A 17072-nucleotide genomic window follows, 5' to 3' on the forward strand; every position below is an offset into this window, starting at 1 on the left:
GCAGAGGGGGCCCAGATAGAATTGGCCTTGACCCATGTGCAAGACTACCTTACTCTGTTCAGGTCCAACAGTCACCAAAGGCCCAAGCTACCTAAAAGAGCATAGCAAGCCTTGGGGGATAGGTGACCCTGGCCATGCTTCACTGCAGCTATTGCTGTGCCAAACCCTCTGGGCTCCTCACAGGCTGAATTCCTGGTCCTGCTACCTCTCCAAACAGCTCTCCTTGCCAGCTCAAATGTCCATGAGGGTCATGGGGTCTACTGCAGCTAGGATTCCAAAGGTCTGTGGTGAGAGTGGGCCACTCTTCACCTATTCAAGTCACCCCTTCCCCAGGAGCTGCTGGGGTCCAGGAACAAGTCTCAACAAGGCCTCGTGCAGGGTTTCCAGCTTCCTCCCTCTTCAGCCTAGAATCTGCCTCCTCCCCTAATCCACTCTCAATGTCTCCCCTCTGAAGACCTGCTCAGAGTGTGCCAGTCTTCCTAATGGTCTGGTCTCTTGCGGGGAGATGTTATTCTAGGCTGTATCTAGTAAATCACCTTATCTCCCCCTCTTTTTTCTCTTTTTGTTTGTCTTTGTAATTTGCTGATCTTCTGTATCAGCAAATTTATTTATCTCTTAATTGTTTGTGTACCTGCTCTAGTTTTTGCTTGTACATGTCATGAGTCTTACATAAAATATCTTATAGTTATAATAGACTAAAACTGATAGCAACTTAACTTCAGTCACATACAAAATCTTTAGACTTTTACCTTCTTCCATTTATATGTTTTAATTTCACAATTTACGTTTTTGTATTGTGTACTCCCTAACAACTTACTATAGGTTGTACTATAGGTTGTTGTGACTTTTAACCTTTACAATAAGAATATATATAATTTACAAAGCACCATAACAGTATTGAAATATTCTGGATTTGACCTTTACCTTTTTTTACCTTTATTAGTGAATTTTACACTTTCATATGTTTGTATGTCAATAATTAGCATCCTTTGATTTCTATTTGAAAAGCTTCCTTAACAATTTCTTATAAGGCAGGTCTAGTGGTGATGAATCTCCTCGTTTTTGCTTGTCGAGGAAAGACATTATTTCTCCTTCATTTCTGAAATATAGCTTTGCTGGGTATAGTATTCTTGACTGCAGTATTTTTTCAAAATAGACTAAAAGCTTAAATATAAAACCTGAGGCTGAAAAACTACTAGAAGAAAACATAGGGGAAAGACTACATGACGTTGGACATTTTAAGTTTTAACCCCAAAAGCACAAACAATGCAAGCAAAAATGGACAAATTTGATTGTAATCAAAATAAAAAGCTTATGCACACCAAAGAAAACAATCGGAGTAAAGACACAATCTACAGATTGGGAGAAAATATTTGCAAGCCATACATCTGATAAGGGGTTAATAGACAAAATTTATAAAGAACTCAAAAAACTCTACAGAAAGAAAACAAATAGTCCAATTAAAGAATGGGCAAGGGAGGTAAATAGACATTTCTCAAAAGAAGACACACAAATGGCCAACAAATATACAAAAAAAAAGTTCAACATCACTAATCATTAAGGAAATGGAAATTAAAACCACAGTGAGATATCACCTCACACCTGCTAGAATGGCTATTACCGAAAAGAGGAAATATAACAGGTGTTGGAGAGTATGTGTAGAAAAGGGAACACTTGTACACTGTTGTTAGGAATGTAAATTAGTGTAGCCATTATGGAAAACTTACAAGTTTCTCAACAAAAATAAAAATAAAATTACATACGATCTCGCAATCTCAAGTCCGGGTATTTACTGAAAAGTCTTGAAATTTGTATATTGAAGAGATGTCTGCATTTCCATGTTCATTGCAGCACTTTTTGCAATAGTCAAGTTTTGGAATCAACCTAAGTGTCTATCAACAGATGAATGGATAAAGAAAATGTAGTATATATACACAGTAGAATACTATTTTACCTTAAAGAAAAGAAACTTTTTTATTTCCAGCAACAAAGATGGAATTGGAGAACATTATGCCAAGTGAAATAAATCTGGTACAGAAAGACATATTACATGTTTCACTTATTTGTGGAATCTAAAACAGTCAAACTCAAATAAGCAGAGAGTAGAACAGTGGTTACCAGAGGCTGAGGAGGGTAAAGAGATGAGGATATGATGGTCAAACAGTACAAAGACGCAACTGGACAGGAAAATAGGTTTCTTTAAGATATACTGCACAGCATGGTGAATATAGTAAAAAATGTATTATACATTTCAAAATTGCCAAGAGAATACATTTCAACCATTCTCAAGACAAAAAATAATGATTTTAGGTGACTGGTATGTTAATTACTTTGATTTAATTATTCCACATTGAATTCATAAATCATAACATCACTTTGTACCCAATAAATAAGACAACTATAATTTATCAATTTACAATTAATAATTTGTTAATAAATAAGATAACAGGCAAAATATTTGAGCACACATTTCACCAAAGAAAATATGTGAATGGATATAAACACATGAAAAGATTATCAGAATCATTAGTCATTAGTGAAATTCAAATTAAAACCACAGTGAGAAGCCACTTAAAACACACTAGAATAACTATAATAAAAATGACCAGTGATAAAATATGTCCGTGAAGATGTGGCTAAATCAGGGCCCTTTACAATGCTGATGGAAATATAAAATAGTATCACTACTTTGGAAAATAGTTTGGCCTTTTCTTAAAACTGATAAATATGAATATATCATTCAATTTAGTAATACTATTCTTAGGTTTCTATGCCATATATTAGTATATGGATAAACAAAATGTACTATATCTATACAGAGAAATACTATTGTGTAATAAAAAAGAACAAATACTAATATATGATACATCATGGATGACCTTCCACAACATTATGCTGCATGAAAAAAGCCAGTGAATGAGTTTATAAATAACCTCCACACTCCTAGTCTTCAGATTAAAATGTAGCCTCAGCTGACAATTTTGTCTGCAACCTCAAGAGACCTTTAACCAAAAGCACCCGGTTAAGCTTCATCCCACAGAAACTATGTGACAATCAGTTTGTTTTAAGTCACTACATTTTGGAATACCTTCTTATGCAACAATAACTAATACACTACCCTTGTGAAATTTCTATGTTGTGCTTATTCTGTTTCATAAAATGTGTTGAGTAACCACCTAGCTCAATCTATAATCTCAATTACTCTTAAGAAATAGGAATTATCGCACTTTGGGAGGCGGAGGAGGGCGGATCATGAGGTCAGGAGACCGACACCATCCTGGCTAACACGGTGAAACCCCGTCTCTACTAAAAAATACAAAAAAAGTTAGCCGGGTTTGGTGGCGGGTGCCTGTAGTCCCAGCTACTCGGGAAGCTGAGGCAGGAGAAAGGTGTGAACCGAGAGGCGGAGCTTACAGTGAGCTGAGATGGCGCCACTGCACTCCAGCCTGGGCGACAGAGCGAGACTCCGTCTCAAAAAAACAAAGAAATAGGAATTATCTGTTCCTTCAGGATTGTACATAAAATCTTGCTAGTTCTAGCACCTTTTGGATGTAAAAGGATAGAACATTAACTACTTGTAAGTTTGTTTTGGCCAATATTGTTAATTTATATTTCCCTAAAAGTGTCCATTTCATTCACATATTCAGAATATGGGGTTTAAAGTATTCTATCATGATTTCAAAGCTCTTCTCTATCTGTAGTGTATGTTCCTTTTCTTCCCTGTATTATTTTTCTTCTCTTTTTCTCATCGTGTTTTCCTAAGACTCATCTAATCTATGAATCTTCCCATGAACTACCTAGTGGTCTTACTAAATAACTCTACAATGTTTCTTGCTTTGTTTTGTTTCTTATTTAATTTATGTGTGATATTATTTTTGTTTACTGCCTCCTATTTTGTTTCAGGTTTTTCTTCTTTTTATTTTGTTATTTATTTTGATTCTTCAGTTGAGCACTAAGCTGCTTTCATCCTTTCATGAATTCTAGTAAATGTCTTGAAGACCGTAAATGTCCCTTTTTATACCACTTTGGCTCCATTCTACAGGATTTCATTTATAGTGCTTTGCGTTTTTTCAAATCTAATTATTTTGTATTCATTTTTATGTATGCCTTAGCCCAAGTGTTATGTAAGAATGTGTTGTTTTAATATCTCTGTGTATGAATTTGGGAATATATATTTTTGTTATTGATTTCTGATATTAGCAACTTGCTGCAGGGAACATGACCTTTTTGATATCAATTTTATTTTAGAATTTATTCAATAATCATGGAAAGCCTCTCTGAGATGGTGACACAGGAACAAACACTGAATGAAATAGGGGGGCAGAGTTTCCATAGAAATATCTTAGAAAAGAATAATCCTTGCAACGGTAATAGTAAACACAGAGGCTATGAGGTAGAAATGGGTTTGAAATGTTTATGGAAGAGCAAGAAAACTAATTATGTGTGGAACAGAATAAAAGAGGAAACCGTAGCAGGAAAAAAAAGATTGGAGAAATATTCAGCAACCAAATCAGGTAGGACATTGTGTGCCATGTAAAGAGATTGGATTTTATTCTATGTAGTTTTTTTAAAAAACGTAATTAGATTTTCAAAATAGAAATAATTTGACTTAATTTGCATTTTTAAAACATATATCTGGTGTCTGAACATAAATTAGAGTATGCAAAGCTCTCGTAGAAGCATAGAGACAAATTAGAGGGCTCTCTCCAGAGACACTAGTGACTTGGACAATGGTGCAATGACAGAGGAGGTGAACAAAGGTTGGATTTAAGACACATTTTAGGCTGGGCCCAGTGGCTCACACCCATAATCCCAGCACTTTGGGAGGCCAATGCAGGCAGATCGTCTGAGGACAGGAGTTTGAGAACAGCCTGACCAACATGGCGAAACCCCGTCTCTACAAAAAAATACAAAAATTAGCTGAGAATTGGTAGCTAGCACCTGTAATCCCACTTACTCGGGAGGCTGAAACACAAGAATCGCTTGAACCTGGGAAGCAGAGTTTGCAGCGAGCAGAGATCTCACTACTGTACTCCAACCTAGGTGACAGAGGATATTTTAAAGATAGAGCTGAGCTTGCTAATGGGTTGTAATTATGAAATGAGAGAATCAAAGGTATCCCCAGAGTTTTTGTTTGTTTTTGTTTTTTAACCTAAACAACTAGGTACATGAGCCCATCACTGAGAGAGCAAGACTAAGGGCAGTGTAAGTATTAACAGAGAAAGTGGTATGAATCAAAAATTCATTCTGGAATTCTTGAGTTGCTTATTAGACATTCAAAAGCAGATGTCAAGTAAATAGTTGAATTTTTTTATTCTGAAGCTTAGGGGGAACGTCCAGGCTAGAGCTAATACTTCATTTACACAGAGAGAGACAGCAACCTTGTGCCAATATGCTTCTCATAGCTATGAAGAGAATCTATCTACAGACTTGATCAACTTGAGTGCAGAAAGTGAAGAAAAAAATTGCCTCCTAACAACTGGTGGGGTGATTTTACTCATTTCGTTTGACTTTATGTCTGTCATTTATTTTTACTTTGCTTTTTATCTTTTTCTCTTATTTTGCTAGTTGAAAAAAGTTGTTATCCATTTTTTACCTATATTGGAAAATAGTCTATCCTAAGATTCTCCTTTCAATTAACAACATATTGAACTAAAGGTCTCAGTCACTCCATATAAATTAAGCACACCTGCAACTCCAGCAATCACTTGGGTCAGGAGACCTAACCAGAAATTGATGTGGAAATAGTAGAGAAGTCCCTTGGGACAATCTCATAACATTTAAATAGTGAAAGTATAAACACAAAACAATGCCCAACAATGAAAGGATAATTACATAAGTATATTATGAAATATCCATGATGTGGAATATTATGCAGAAAGTAAAAATTACTGTTTTGGAGTATTTGAAAATAGCATAAGAAAACATTTATAATAAAGTAATACCTATTAAATAAAGCTATAGGTGAATCGCAAGAATAAGAGAGAGAGACATTTAATGGAAAGTAAATAAACTAAAATAGCAATGATCTTTTAAGTGATCAAGTGATATGTTATATCTATTATCATGATAATGTTATTTTTTCCAATTTTTAAATGAAATAATATTTAGGAATCAATAAAAAGAAAATATACATATAGGATATAGGCATATATGTGTTTGTCTACTCTTATACAGAGAAAAACTTGTTGAGTGATTTAGCAAAAGTATATTCAATGGAAAGCTGAGGGAAAATGTCAGCCACATGTGGGGAAAGAAGTGAATGAAAGATAAAGTGAAAATGAAGCATAGAGACTATGATATTCCTGAGGGGGAAAGGGAAAATCTAGGGCATTCGTTAAAAAAACAAACTAAATACAAGAAAGACAATTTTGTGTTTTGTTTTTAACATGGCAGGAACTTGAGGGTATTGATAGACTTAAAGTAAGGAAAACAATGGATTTAGAAAGCTGGCAGCAGTCGGGCACGTAGCTCACTCCTGTAATCCCAGCATTTTGGGAGGCAGAGGCAGGCAGATCACTTGAGGCCATGAGTTCAAGACCAGCCTGGCCAACATGGTGAAACCCCATCTCTACTAAAAATACAAAAATTAGCAGAATGTGGTGGCGCACACCTGTAATCCCAGCTATGCAGAAGACTGAGGCAGGAGATTCACTTGAACCTGAAGGTGGAGGTTGCTGAGATCATACCACTGCCCTCCAGCCTGGGCGACAGAGTGAGACTCTGTCTCAAATAAATAAATAAGAAAAAGAAAACCGTCAGCAACAAGAAGAAAAACAGATAATGCATCAAAGTCCCCAAAGCTGTCAGTACCGCTGAAGGCAGGGAAGGAAGGTAAACAATGAATACTTGATTATAAATTTTCTTATAATCTGGTGCCTTCCTGGAGAGCTATGTGCAGTAAAACGCGATAATTTCTAGGTCAAATTTAACTATCTAATGGTAAATTGCCTTCTTTCTTCTTCTACTGTGACAACTTATATTTGATAGCTTGATGGCTATCTGATTTTCTTCTTGGTGTTCTTTTAAGGACAGGCATTTATCAAAGCACTTTATGTTTCTTTGCTGAAGCCCTCTGCAATCTAAGTCATCTTTCAATGCTCATCTGGTACCTACTGGTCCACCCTCAGAATGCAATGAACCTTCTTCTGACCCTTCTTTGATATCCCTGATTGCCAGCCCATAGATTACACGATGTTCTTGGGCTTCCTGGGCAGGATTCCAAGCCTGCCTCCTGGCTCCAAATCTATTAGGTTAGTGCAAATGTAATTGCGATGTTTGCCGTTGAAAGTAATGGCAAAAACCGCGATTACGTTTGCACCAACCTATATCAGGCTGGCAAACAAATGTTCACAGAAAATATCAAGCAGTGAAAATTCTGCCCTTAGTGTTCCATAAAGGATTTCAATTATTTGTTCTCACAAATTGTATTGCTTTGCAGTGTAAACTGTACTTCCAAAGCTTTTCCTCGTGATCAAGAAAGAAAGAATTCTCAGATAGGTGAGAAAAATCAGTAAATTCTGGATTCTTGATCAGAGATGCTAATGATCCTAGGCCATTCTGGTTTCAGTAAATGGAACAGTCAGCAATAACCAGCACAGTGACCCTAAGATCTCCCTTTGAGTTTCTAGGGTGCTGGCAGAGGCTTGTGCACAGGCACCATTGTTCCAGCAATTCAGAAGAAAGGACTTGAATGGAGGTTTACGGAAAAACATCCCCAGAGCTTTCATGCCCCTCATGGGCCCTCCTTAGGCTAACACTTGTGAAGTTTGCCTCTTCCAAGACCTCCCCAACCCTGACTCAACTTAAGATGTCATTTTCAAAGTCTCTAAAGGCAGGGAGGACCTGCTGAAATAATGTAACCACAGGTTCCATTCACTAACACTCTGAAGTATCACAGAAGCAGCCATGGCAGAAAGAGAACTTCCTTCTTGGAACTGAGAAAAGTTACTTCAGCTGTAGTGAGACCATCTAGAAAGGAATGAAGGTCAAGTAAGACCAGGAATGTGCATGTACTTTGCAGTTTCTGAAGCTGATATTCTGGCCAGACGTGGTGGCTCACCCCTGTAATCCCAGCACTTTGGAAGGTTGAGGCGGGCAGATCACTTGAGGCCAGGAGTTTGAGACCAGCCTGGCCAACATGGCAAGACCCTATTGCTACTAAAGATACAAAAATTAGCCAGGCATGGAGGCATGTGCCTGTAATCCCAGCTACTTGGGAGGCTGACACAGGAGAATAGCTTGAACCTGGGAGGCAGAAGTTGCAGTGAGCCAAGATCGCACCGCTGCACTCCAGCCTGGGTGACAGTGTGAGACCCTGTTTCTAAATAAATAAATAAATAAAGTTTACTCATACCCTCTTTAAGCATTCCCTAGGGCATGCAAAGTATTCTGGTGTTTATGTTCATTTCTTTAGTGTCTAAGAGGTAATTTGTGCCTCTTTGTCAGAAATATGCTCATGTTGCATTGCCATTGCTTTGCATATGTTATTTGCTTTCCAAAATGTATTATAGGTTCTCTAAGGCCCACTCTTCTTTAATTCTTCTCATATTACATATAACTGATGTGCAAACAATTTGTGTTGACTTAGATTTCAATATAAAAATTAGTTGATCTCGTTCAGTTGATTGGACAGAAAGATAATCAAATAAAAGCTTTTCTGTATCTCACTAGTCTGTTTATCATTTAAATTTAATTCCATTGCTTAAGCATGCTAACACACAGTGCCAAAAATATTAATAAATAAGCATGCTGTTGTATTACATTCTTCTTCCTATTATCAGAAAAATAAAATGAATACTTTTCCTCCAGAACTGCTTCCTTAATTCTTACAGTTCCTCCAGAATGCATAAGACAATGCTGATATTTCAGTAGAGTCTCTTTGTCATGGCTGTGCTTTCTACTACATTTGCACACATCCTGTTGACATTTGATAAATGTACTTTAAATGACTGATAGTCATGACGATTACATGCTGTCTCCTGATATTGAAACACAGAAATGTTCTTGCTCCTGAAAGGTTCAATAATCACTCAGCAACTCACTTCTTAAGAGGACTAAATGTACACAGAAGTTCTTTTCATCTCAGCTACTGATTCTCTCTAATCTGCTTTACCTATTCAACCATGAGGGTCTTGTTTTTGATCTTTGGAGTCCTTTACTTGCTGTCCACAGTTCCTCCAGGTAAGACAGAAACTTTTTATTCTAAAGTTCTAAAAATATAAGTAATAGAAAATGCAAGGTCTTTCAAGAGTCTGAAAATAAATTAAGCATGGGCAGATTTTACTGTACCAAGAAGGCTGCTCAGAGGATTGAAGAGTTGATGCTAAAGACATCAATAAGGTGGTTCACAGCAGTGATTGAACCTATGATAAACTCACTTGAGGCTGGGCACAGTGGCTCATGTCTATAATCCCAGCATTGGGGGAGTTTGAGGTGGGTGGATCACTTGAGCTCAGGAGTTCTAGACCAGCCCCTGAGGGGCAACAGAATGAAATCCCATCTCTACAAAAACAAAAATACAAAAAATTAGCCAGGTGTTAGTGGCGCGTGCCTGTGGTTCTGGCTACTCAGGAAGCTTAGGCAGGAGGATCACTTGAGCCTGGGAGGTCAAGGCTGCATGCAGCTTAGGTCATGCTGCTACACACCAACATAGGCAACAGAGTGAGATCCTGTCTCAAAAAATAATAATAATAAAAAATAAACTTACTTGAGAGTTGTGTTTGATCAAAAGATGGTGAGAGTATGCACACAGAACACAGGAAATTTTAAGAATTGGAAAAATGAAAAGCGAATGATGACTAGAAGAAGAGCTAGAGGTGAAGAGGTGGGTGCCCTACCGCAATCCTTGGTTCATGGGACACTTTCACCACTGATCCAGGCAAGGACCTGGCCTCTGTGTTCCTTTAAAGTTGAATAAAACTCATATGATATCATTTAATGTATATGGAAATTACTTTTTGTATGGTAAGAGTTAAGATTCCACCTTAATTTTTAGCCACATAATTAGCCAATTATATATAAGCATATTTATTAGTCAAGATGACTTTCCCAAATTAATTTTAAAATTCATCAATACTCCATAATAAAAATATATTAAACTGTGGTTTATACCTGAGATTTAGATTACTGGTTGACTTATTTATCATTTCTGAAGCACATTTTAAACCTTCAGAATTCAAGATTCCCTCATTTATATAATACTTCATGATTCAAGATTTCCTTATTTATATAATTACAAATAATTATGCCTTTCCTCCACGATTGTTAGTGGGTTTTTTGTATTTTTATTGAGATACAATTTACCATAAAATTCATTCGCTTAAAGTGTTCTATTCAGTGGGTATCAGTGAATTCTTAAAATTGTGCACCCCTCACCACTATCTAATTCCAGAATATTTTTATAGCCCCAAGAAGAAATCTCTTCCTTCTCTCACCACTATCTAATTCCAGAATATTTTTATGACCCCAAAAAGAAATCTCTCTTCCACCCAGTCCCCAGCAACCACTGATCTGATTTTTGTCTCTATGTATATTCCTATGCTGGACATTTACTATGAACAGAATCATAAATATGTGATCCTTCATGTCTGTCTGCTTTCACTTAGCATAATGTTTTCAAGATTCATCCATATTGTGGCATATATTCGTACTTCATTCCTTCATTCAGTGGTCATCAGTATATCCCATTTTAAGAATCCACTGATGCTCACTAAATGGAACACTCTAAAGGAATGAATTTTATAGTAAATTATATCTCAATAAAAATGTCAAACACCATCAACATTCATGGAGGAAAAGTATAATTATGTATAATTGTATAAATGATGAAATTGAACTAAATATTAAAATGCGCTCTGAGGCAATAGGTGCTTCAGAAAAGATAAATAAGTCAATTGATAATCTAAATCTCTGGTATAAACCACAGTTTAATATGTATTTATTATAAAGTATTGGTGGATTTTAAAATTAATTTGGGAAAGTTAGATTGATTATTGGTGTTGATAAAAAAATTTCATCGTATAGATTATTTAGCATATGGTTGTTTATAACAGACTCTAATGATCCATTGTGTTTCTTTTATATCAGTTGCCATGTCTCCTGTTTTATTTGTGATTTTATTTATTTGGCATTCTCTCTTTTGTTCTTGGTTAGTCTAGCTACCAGTTTATAAAGTCTGTTTATCTCCTCCAAAAATCATCTTTTTGTTTCATTGATTCTTTGCATTTTTTAAATCTGTAATTCACTTAGTTCTGCTCTGATTTTTATTATTTCTTTCTTTCTCCTAAGTTTCATTTTTTCTTGTTTTTCTGGTTCCTTGAGGTGCATAGTAGCTTGTTTATAATCTTACTATGTGCTTGCAGTAGGCATTTATTGCTATAAAATTTTCTCTTAGCACCGTTTTTGTTGTATTCCATAGGTTTTGGTATGTTGTGTTTCCATTTGCATTTATTTCAAGAACATTTGTTATTTTCTTCTTAGTTTTATCATTGACTCCATGGTTGTTCAGAAGCATGTTGTTTAATTTCCATGTTATCTGTACAGTTTCCAAAGTTCTTCCTAGTATTCATTTCTAGTTCTATTCCATTTTTGTCTAGAATATACTTGATATAATGTTGATTTTTCAAAATTTGTTGAAACTTGTTTTGTGTCTTAACATATGGTCTATCCTGGAGAATGTTCTATGTGATGATAAGAATGTATATGCCACAGCTATTGGATGAAATGTTCTGTAAATGTCTGTTAAGTCTATTTGATCTGAGGTACAGATTAAGTTCGATGATTATTTGTTAACTTTCTACCTAGATGATCTGTCCAATGCTGAAAGTGGGGTGTTGAAGTCCTCAGTTATTATTATATTGAGGTCTATCTCTCTCTTTAGCTCTAATGACATTTTTAATATATCTAAGTATTCCACTAGTGGGTATGTATATATACATATTTGGAATTTTTATATCCTCTTGCTGAATTGGCCCTTTTATCATTATATGATGGCCTTCTTTGTCTCTTTTTATGTTTTTTCACTTAAAGTCAATTTTGTCCAATATAAATATAGATGTATTAGGCCATTCTTGCATTGCTACAGGGTTATCATAACAAAGTACCACAGAATGGGTGCCTTAAATAACAAAAGTTCATCTTCTCACAGTTCTGGAAGTTGTAAGTCTAAGATCAAGATGTCAGCACATTTGGTTTCTCCTGAGGCCTGTCTTGGCTTACAGCTGGTTGCCTTCTTGCCGTGTTCTCTTATGGCATTTTCTCTGTGCACATGCATTCCTGGTGTCTCTTCCTCTTCTAATAAGGACATCAGTCATATTGCACGAGGGCCATACCCTAGGAGTCTCATTTCAACTTTATCACTCCTTTAAAAAAAAACTTATCTTCAAATATGATTACATTCTGAGATACTAAGGATTGGGACTTCAGCATACAAATTTTGGAGGAACACTGGTTAGCCCATAACGATGAATTCATCAATAGACTGATATGATCAAGGAAAGAATCAGTGAGCTTAAAGAAGTTTAAATAGCAACTTCCGAAACTTGAAAGCAAAGAAAAAAGGATTAAAAAGAACAGAATATTTAATAAGTGTAGACCAAGTACAAAAGGAACAATATATGGGTAAAGAAGTGTCAGGAGGAGGAGAAAGAAAGGAACAGAAAAAATATTTGAAGAAATTATGACTGAGATTTTCCCAAAATTGAAAATAAACAAAATCTACATATCTAGGAAGCTGAGAGAATACCAAGCAAGAAAATACAAAACATTTAAACCTAGGCATATCGTATTGAAACTGCCAAAAATCAAAGACAAAAATAAAATCTTAAAAGAAGCCAGAAGGGGAAACAATCTTTATCTGTGGACAACCAAGGATGAGAACTACATCAGACTTCTCCTAAACCACGTCAGCAAAAAGAGAGGAAAGTGAAATATTTAAAATGTTTTAAAAAGAAAAACACTATCTTAAAACTCTCTGTCTAGCAATATTATCTTTTTTTTAGACAGAGTCTCACTTTGTCACCCAGGCTGGTGTGCAGTGGCAGCGACGTTGGCTCACTGCAGCCTCCACCTCCTGGGTCCAAGCAATCTCGTGCCTCAGCCAGCCACCACCACGCCTGGCTAATTTTTGTATTTTTAGTAGAGACTGGGTTTCGCTATGTTGGCCGGGCTGGTCTCTAACTCCTGACCTCAGGTGATCCGCCAGCCTTGGCCTCCCAAAGTGCCGGGATTAAAGGTGCAAGCCACCGCGCCCAGCTTACCCTTTAAATTAAAGTAAAAATACATAATTTTCTTAGGTAAACAAAAATTGAGTTTGTCACCAGTAGTCCTACCTTACAATAAAAGTAAAAAGAAATTCTTCGCTCATACCCAATGGTGAAAAACTGAAAGCTTTCTTCTAAGATCAGGAACATGGCAAAAGTGCCCCTTCTTGCCACACTTATTTAACATGATACTAAAAGTTCTAGCAAGAACAATTAGGCAAGAAAAGGAAATAAATGGCATCCAAACTGGTGGTGGGGGGAGGAATGAGTAAAATTATCTATTTCCAAGTGACATAATTTTTTTTTGTCAAAAACCCTAAACTTCACTCCCCCAAAATTATTAAAACTAATAACAAATTCAGTAAAGTTGCAGGATACAAAATCAACATACAAATATCAGTTGTGTTTCTATAGCACTAACAACAAGCAACTGGAAAGCAAGTAAAGAAAATCCCATTCATAATTGCAACAAAAAGATAAGATACTTAAGAATAAACTTAACTAAAATGCTGAAAGGCTGGTACATTAAAAATGCAAACATTCATGAAAGAAAAGAAGACACAAATCAGTGGAAAGATATCCTATGTTCATGAATTGGAAAACATAATATTATTAAAATGTCCATACTATTCAAAGCAATTTATAGATTATATACAATCCCTATCAAAATCCTAATGGCACTCTTGACAGAAATAGAAAAAACAATCTGAAAATTCATATAAAACCACAAACGACCCCGAATAGTCAAAACAATGAGCAAGAAAAACAAAGCTAGGGGCATCACATTTTCTAATTTCAAAATGTATTATAAAGATAGAGTAATCAAAACTGTGTGCTCCTGGTATAAAGACAGACTTATAGGCCAGTGGAATACAATAGAGGGCCCAGAAATAAACCCACACTTATACAAACAACTGGCCTTCAACAAACATACGAAGAATATATCATAGGGAAAAGATGGTTTCTTCAATACATGGTACTGAGAAAACCGAATATTCACTTGCAAAAGAATAAAATTGGGCCTGTATCTTACACTACATACAAAAAGCAACTCAAAATGAACTACACATTTAAACATAATTACCCGAGACTGTAAAACTTACAGAAGAAAACATGAGGGGAAACATTCATGATGTTGGTGGTAGCAGTTATTTTAACTTATAAATTGTAACAAAAGGATTTGGGAAGGCCTGGTAGGTTTAAAGGGAATATTTATGGGTGATTACGGGTTATAGGCTCCTGTGCACATCTCAGTAACTTCCTTAGTAAAGGAGACATGGCCTTGAGCCCGAATACACTGGGAAGAAGCTGGAACTAAGACTCAACTCCTCTGACCCCTTCTCTCAATTAAGGATTCTTTTTTCTCATTTCACCAAGAATAGAGAAGCAACCAAAGATAGCTTTTCCATTTTTCCACCACCATATCTCTTCACATAGTTTGTCTTTATCCATAATCTACCTTCTCTTCATTCTCTGATTCAAGGCCAACTCCTCCACTTACACTAGATTCCATCCCCAATGACTTTTTTAAGAATTTAACTCCAGAAGTTAAACATTATTTCCATACTATGAATCTCTACGCCACCCCCAAGCTGGATAATTCATTTTAGGCAGAAATATGTGGTAATAGTTCTCATTTAAAATTCTGTACATTTCCAGCTACTGCCTCATTTATCTACTCTCTTTATAGAAGAAATCATCATTCGTCTTTATTCAGCATCTCCACTTTTTCTCTTGCATTCTTTTGTTGTTGTTTTTGTTTTTCTGAGAAAGTTCTTTAATGTTTTTAATTTATTATAAAACATTTCAGACATTTAAAATAAAAAATAAGTAATATTGTGTCATATAATTTGTCTTCTCTTTTTAAAGCCAGAAGCTTCATTTATATTGATGAATGTCCTTCAGAATATTATAATTGCAGAATGAAGTGCAATGCTGATGAACATGCAATTAGATACTGTGATGACTGGACCATCTGCTGCAAACTGAAGAACATTGAAATTGAAAAACTAAGGAGGGAGCGAAAAGACTAACTTCATCTTCTTCAGACTCCAGGAGAAAAAAAAAGTCTTGAACTGTCTTGTCTATGAATAATTAGCATGATGGATGAAATTTATAATTGCATGTTTAGATGGTCAGGTGAAAATAAATACAAATTTTATAAATGCTTACACTGTATTTTCATTTGTGCATTTTAACATTTACTCCCTTAATTTACATCCACAGCCACCTTGTTGTTTCACCCATAGTACTATATCCCAGCCCTATCACTTGTTAACTGTTCGAGCTTGGGCAAGTTATTTCTTTTCTGTCTATCTCAGTTTCCTTATTTATAAAATGGGATAGCAATAGGTACCTACATTGTGGTATTGTTAGGATTATATGAGTTAGTATATGTGAAGTTCTTAAACATATCTTGACCCTGTTATACACATTATGTAGACGTTAGCTATAATTTCATGGAACCCAAGAATTTGATCCATCCTATTCCTTTTGGGGTTTTATAAAATTATTCTGTGTGCCTAAGAGTTCATATTTGTTAAAATGTTAGGTGGTTTTGAAAATAAGGTATATTTTTCAGGTTATGAGACATATAATTTTATATAAACACAATCTATTAATGCAACATTATTCTATTCCAGTAATCTAGGACTTGAACACTAGTAGTGAGAACTAAAAAGAAAGAAGAGATGCAAGGTGAATTTCAGAATTAGGATCAGCAGGATTTATTGTCCGTATGATATACTGAGAAGGCATGAATGATGATTCTGAGATTTCAAAGCTAATAAAAAGATGGATGCCAATATAATTCACTAAACTAGAGAGGCCAGAAGAGAAAGTAGGTTAGGAATGTGGGGAGAATCAGTAAAGATATGTTTTGGCATAATGGGGTTTTAGTCATGTAAGGGATATGTCAGTCTACTAGGCATATTTACAAAAGTGTAATTTTCTTATACTATAAATTAACTGAATTCCTATTGGGAACCTTATTTAGCCTGGTCACAGAAACTTAAACTTAGTCAATTCATAGTTGATCATATATTCTCCAAGTTATTTTTAAGTTCCAAAAGAGGTAAACAGTGATGAGGTATCTGGGAGAGCATTTATTGTTAACTTACTAAAACATCTTCATTCTCATCTGATCTTCTGTCACTAATCTAGGTGCAACTGCTGAGTTTTGTCTCATTCTTAATTTTAATAAAAATTTGTAAAGCTCTTTGGGTGATGCCCATTCTTTGGTACATTGGTTGGTTCTGCTACTCAAGCATCATCCTCAGTCACCAGGTGGGAATATTCCTTGCTTCACCACTTTTATTCTGGTCTGAGTCATATAATAACTATTACTGCCCCCTTCCATTGCTGGGAACACCTGTGTGAGGGAAGAGGAACTAATGTGGGAAGACTGTCTTAGACCTATCTGCTGAAGAAAACCATGCAATTAGTGCTATGCCGTGGTCTTGCCACTTCTTTGAGCTTGATTCACATAAGGGAACACTCGTGCCCTGTGTTCTCAGATTCTACCCAGAGCTTTGGTCCTCCATTACCTTCTCTCATTTCCCTCCCTTCCCATTATCTGAAACCCAGGATTGGAGATGACCCACCACCATCTAAGCTGTCCTTCCTCCTTCACCCTGATATTCTCCCTCTTCCTCTACCTTACTCAAGATGTGATTTAAGGGATGAATCACGCTCCTAATCCATCTGCATTCCTCAAAGTCTATTATAAAATCTGAATGCAAGAGTTCCTTCCAGTACCCAGTAAAAACACAGTCTTCTAAAATCCAGACACCTGTTCTTTCTCTGCTTTTG

The 17072-nt window shown here is 35.8% G+C and overlaps 1 protein-coding gene across 1 annotated transcript; it reads left to right on the top strand.

The window, feature by feature from the left end:
* The first annotated feature begins 9125 nt into the window (after positions 1 to 9125).
* Positions 9126 to 15295, top strand: LOC112629808 (beta-defensin 131A-like). The gene is made up of 2 exons (XM_025393412.1): positions 9126 to 9183; positions 15132 to 15295. Exons 1-2 carry the CDS (start codon positions 9126 to 9128, stop codon positions 15293 to 15295), a joined length of 222 nt encoding a protein of 73 aa, XP_025249197.1.
* Positions 15296 to 17072: the final 1777 nt, after the last annotated feature.

Source organism: Theropithecus gelada, chromosome 8 (assembly GCF_003255815.1).
Source record: "Theropithecus gelada isolate Dixy chromosome 8, Tgel_1.0, whole genome shotgun sequence".
NCBI classification, from domain to species: Eukaryota; Metazoa; Chordata; class Mammalia; order Primates; family Cercopithecidae; genus Theropithecus; species Theropithecus gelada.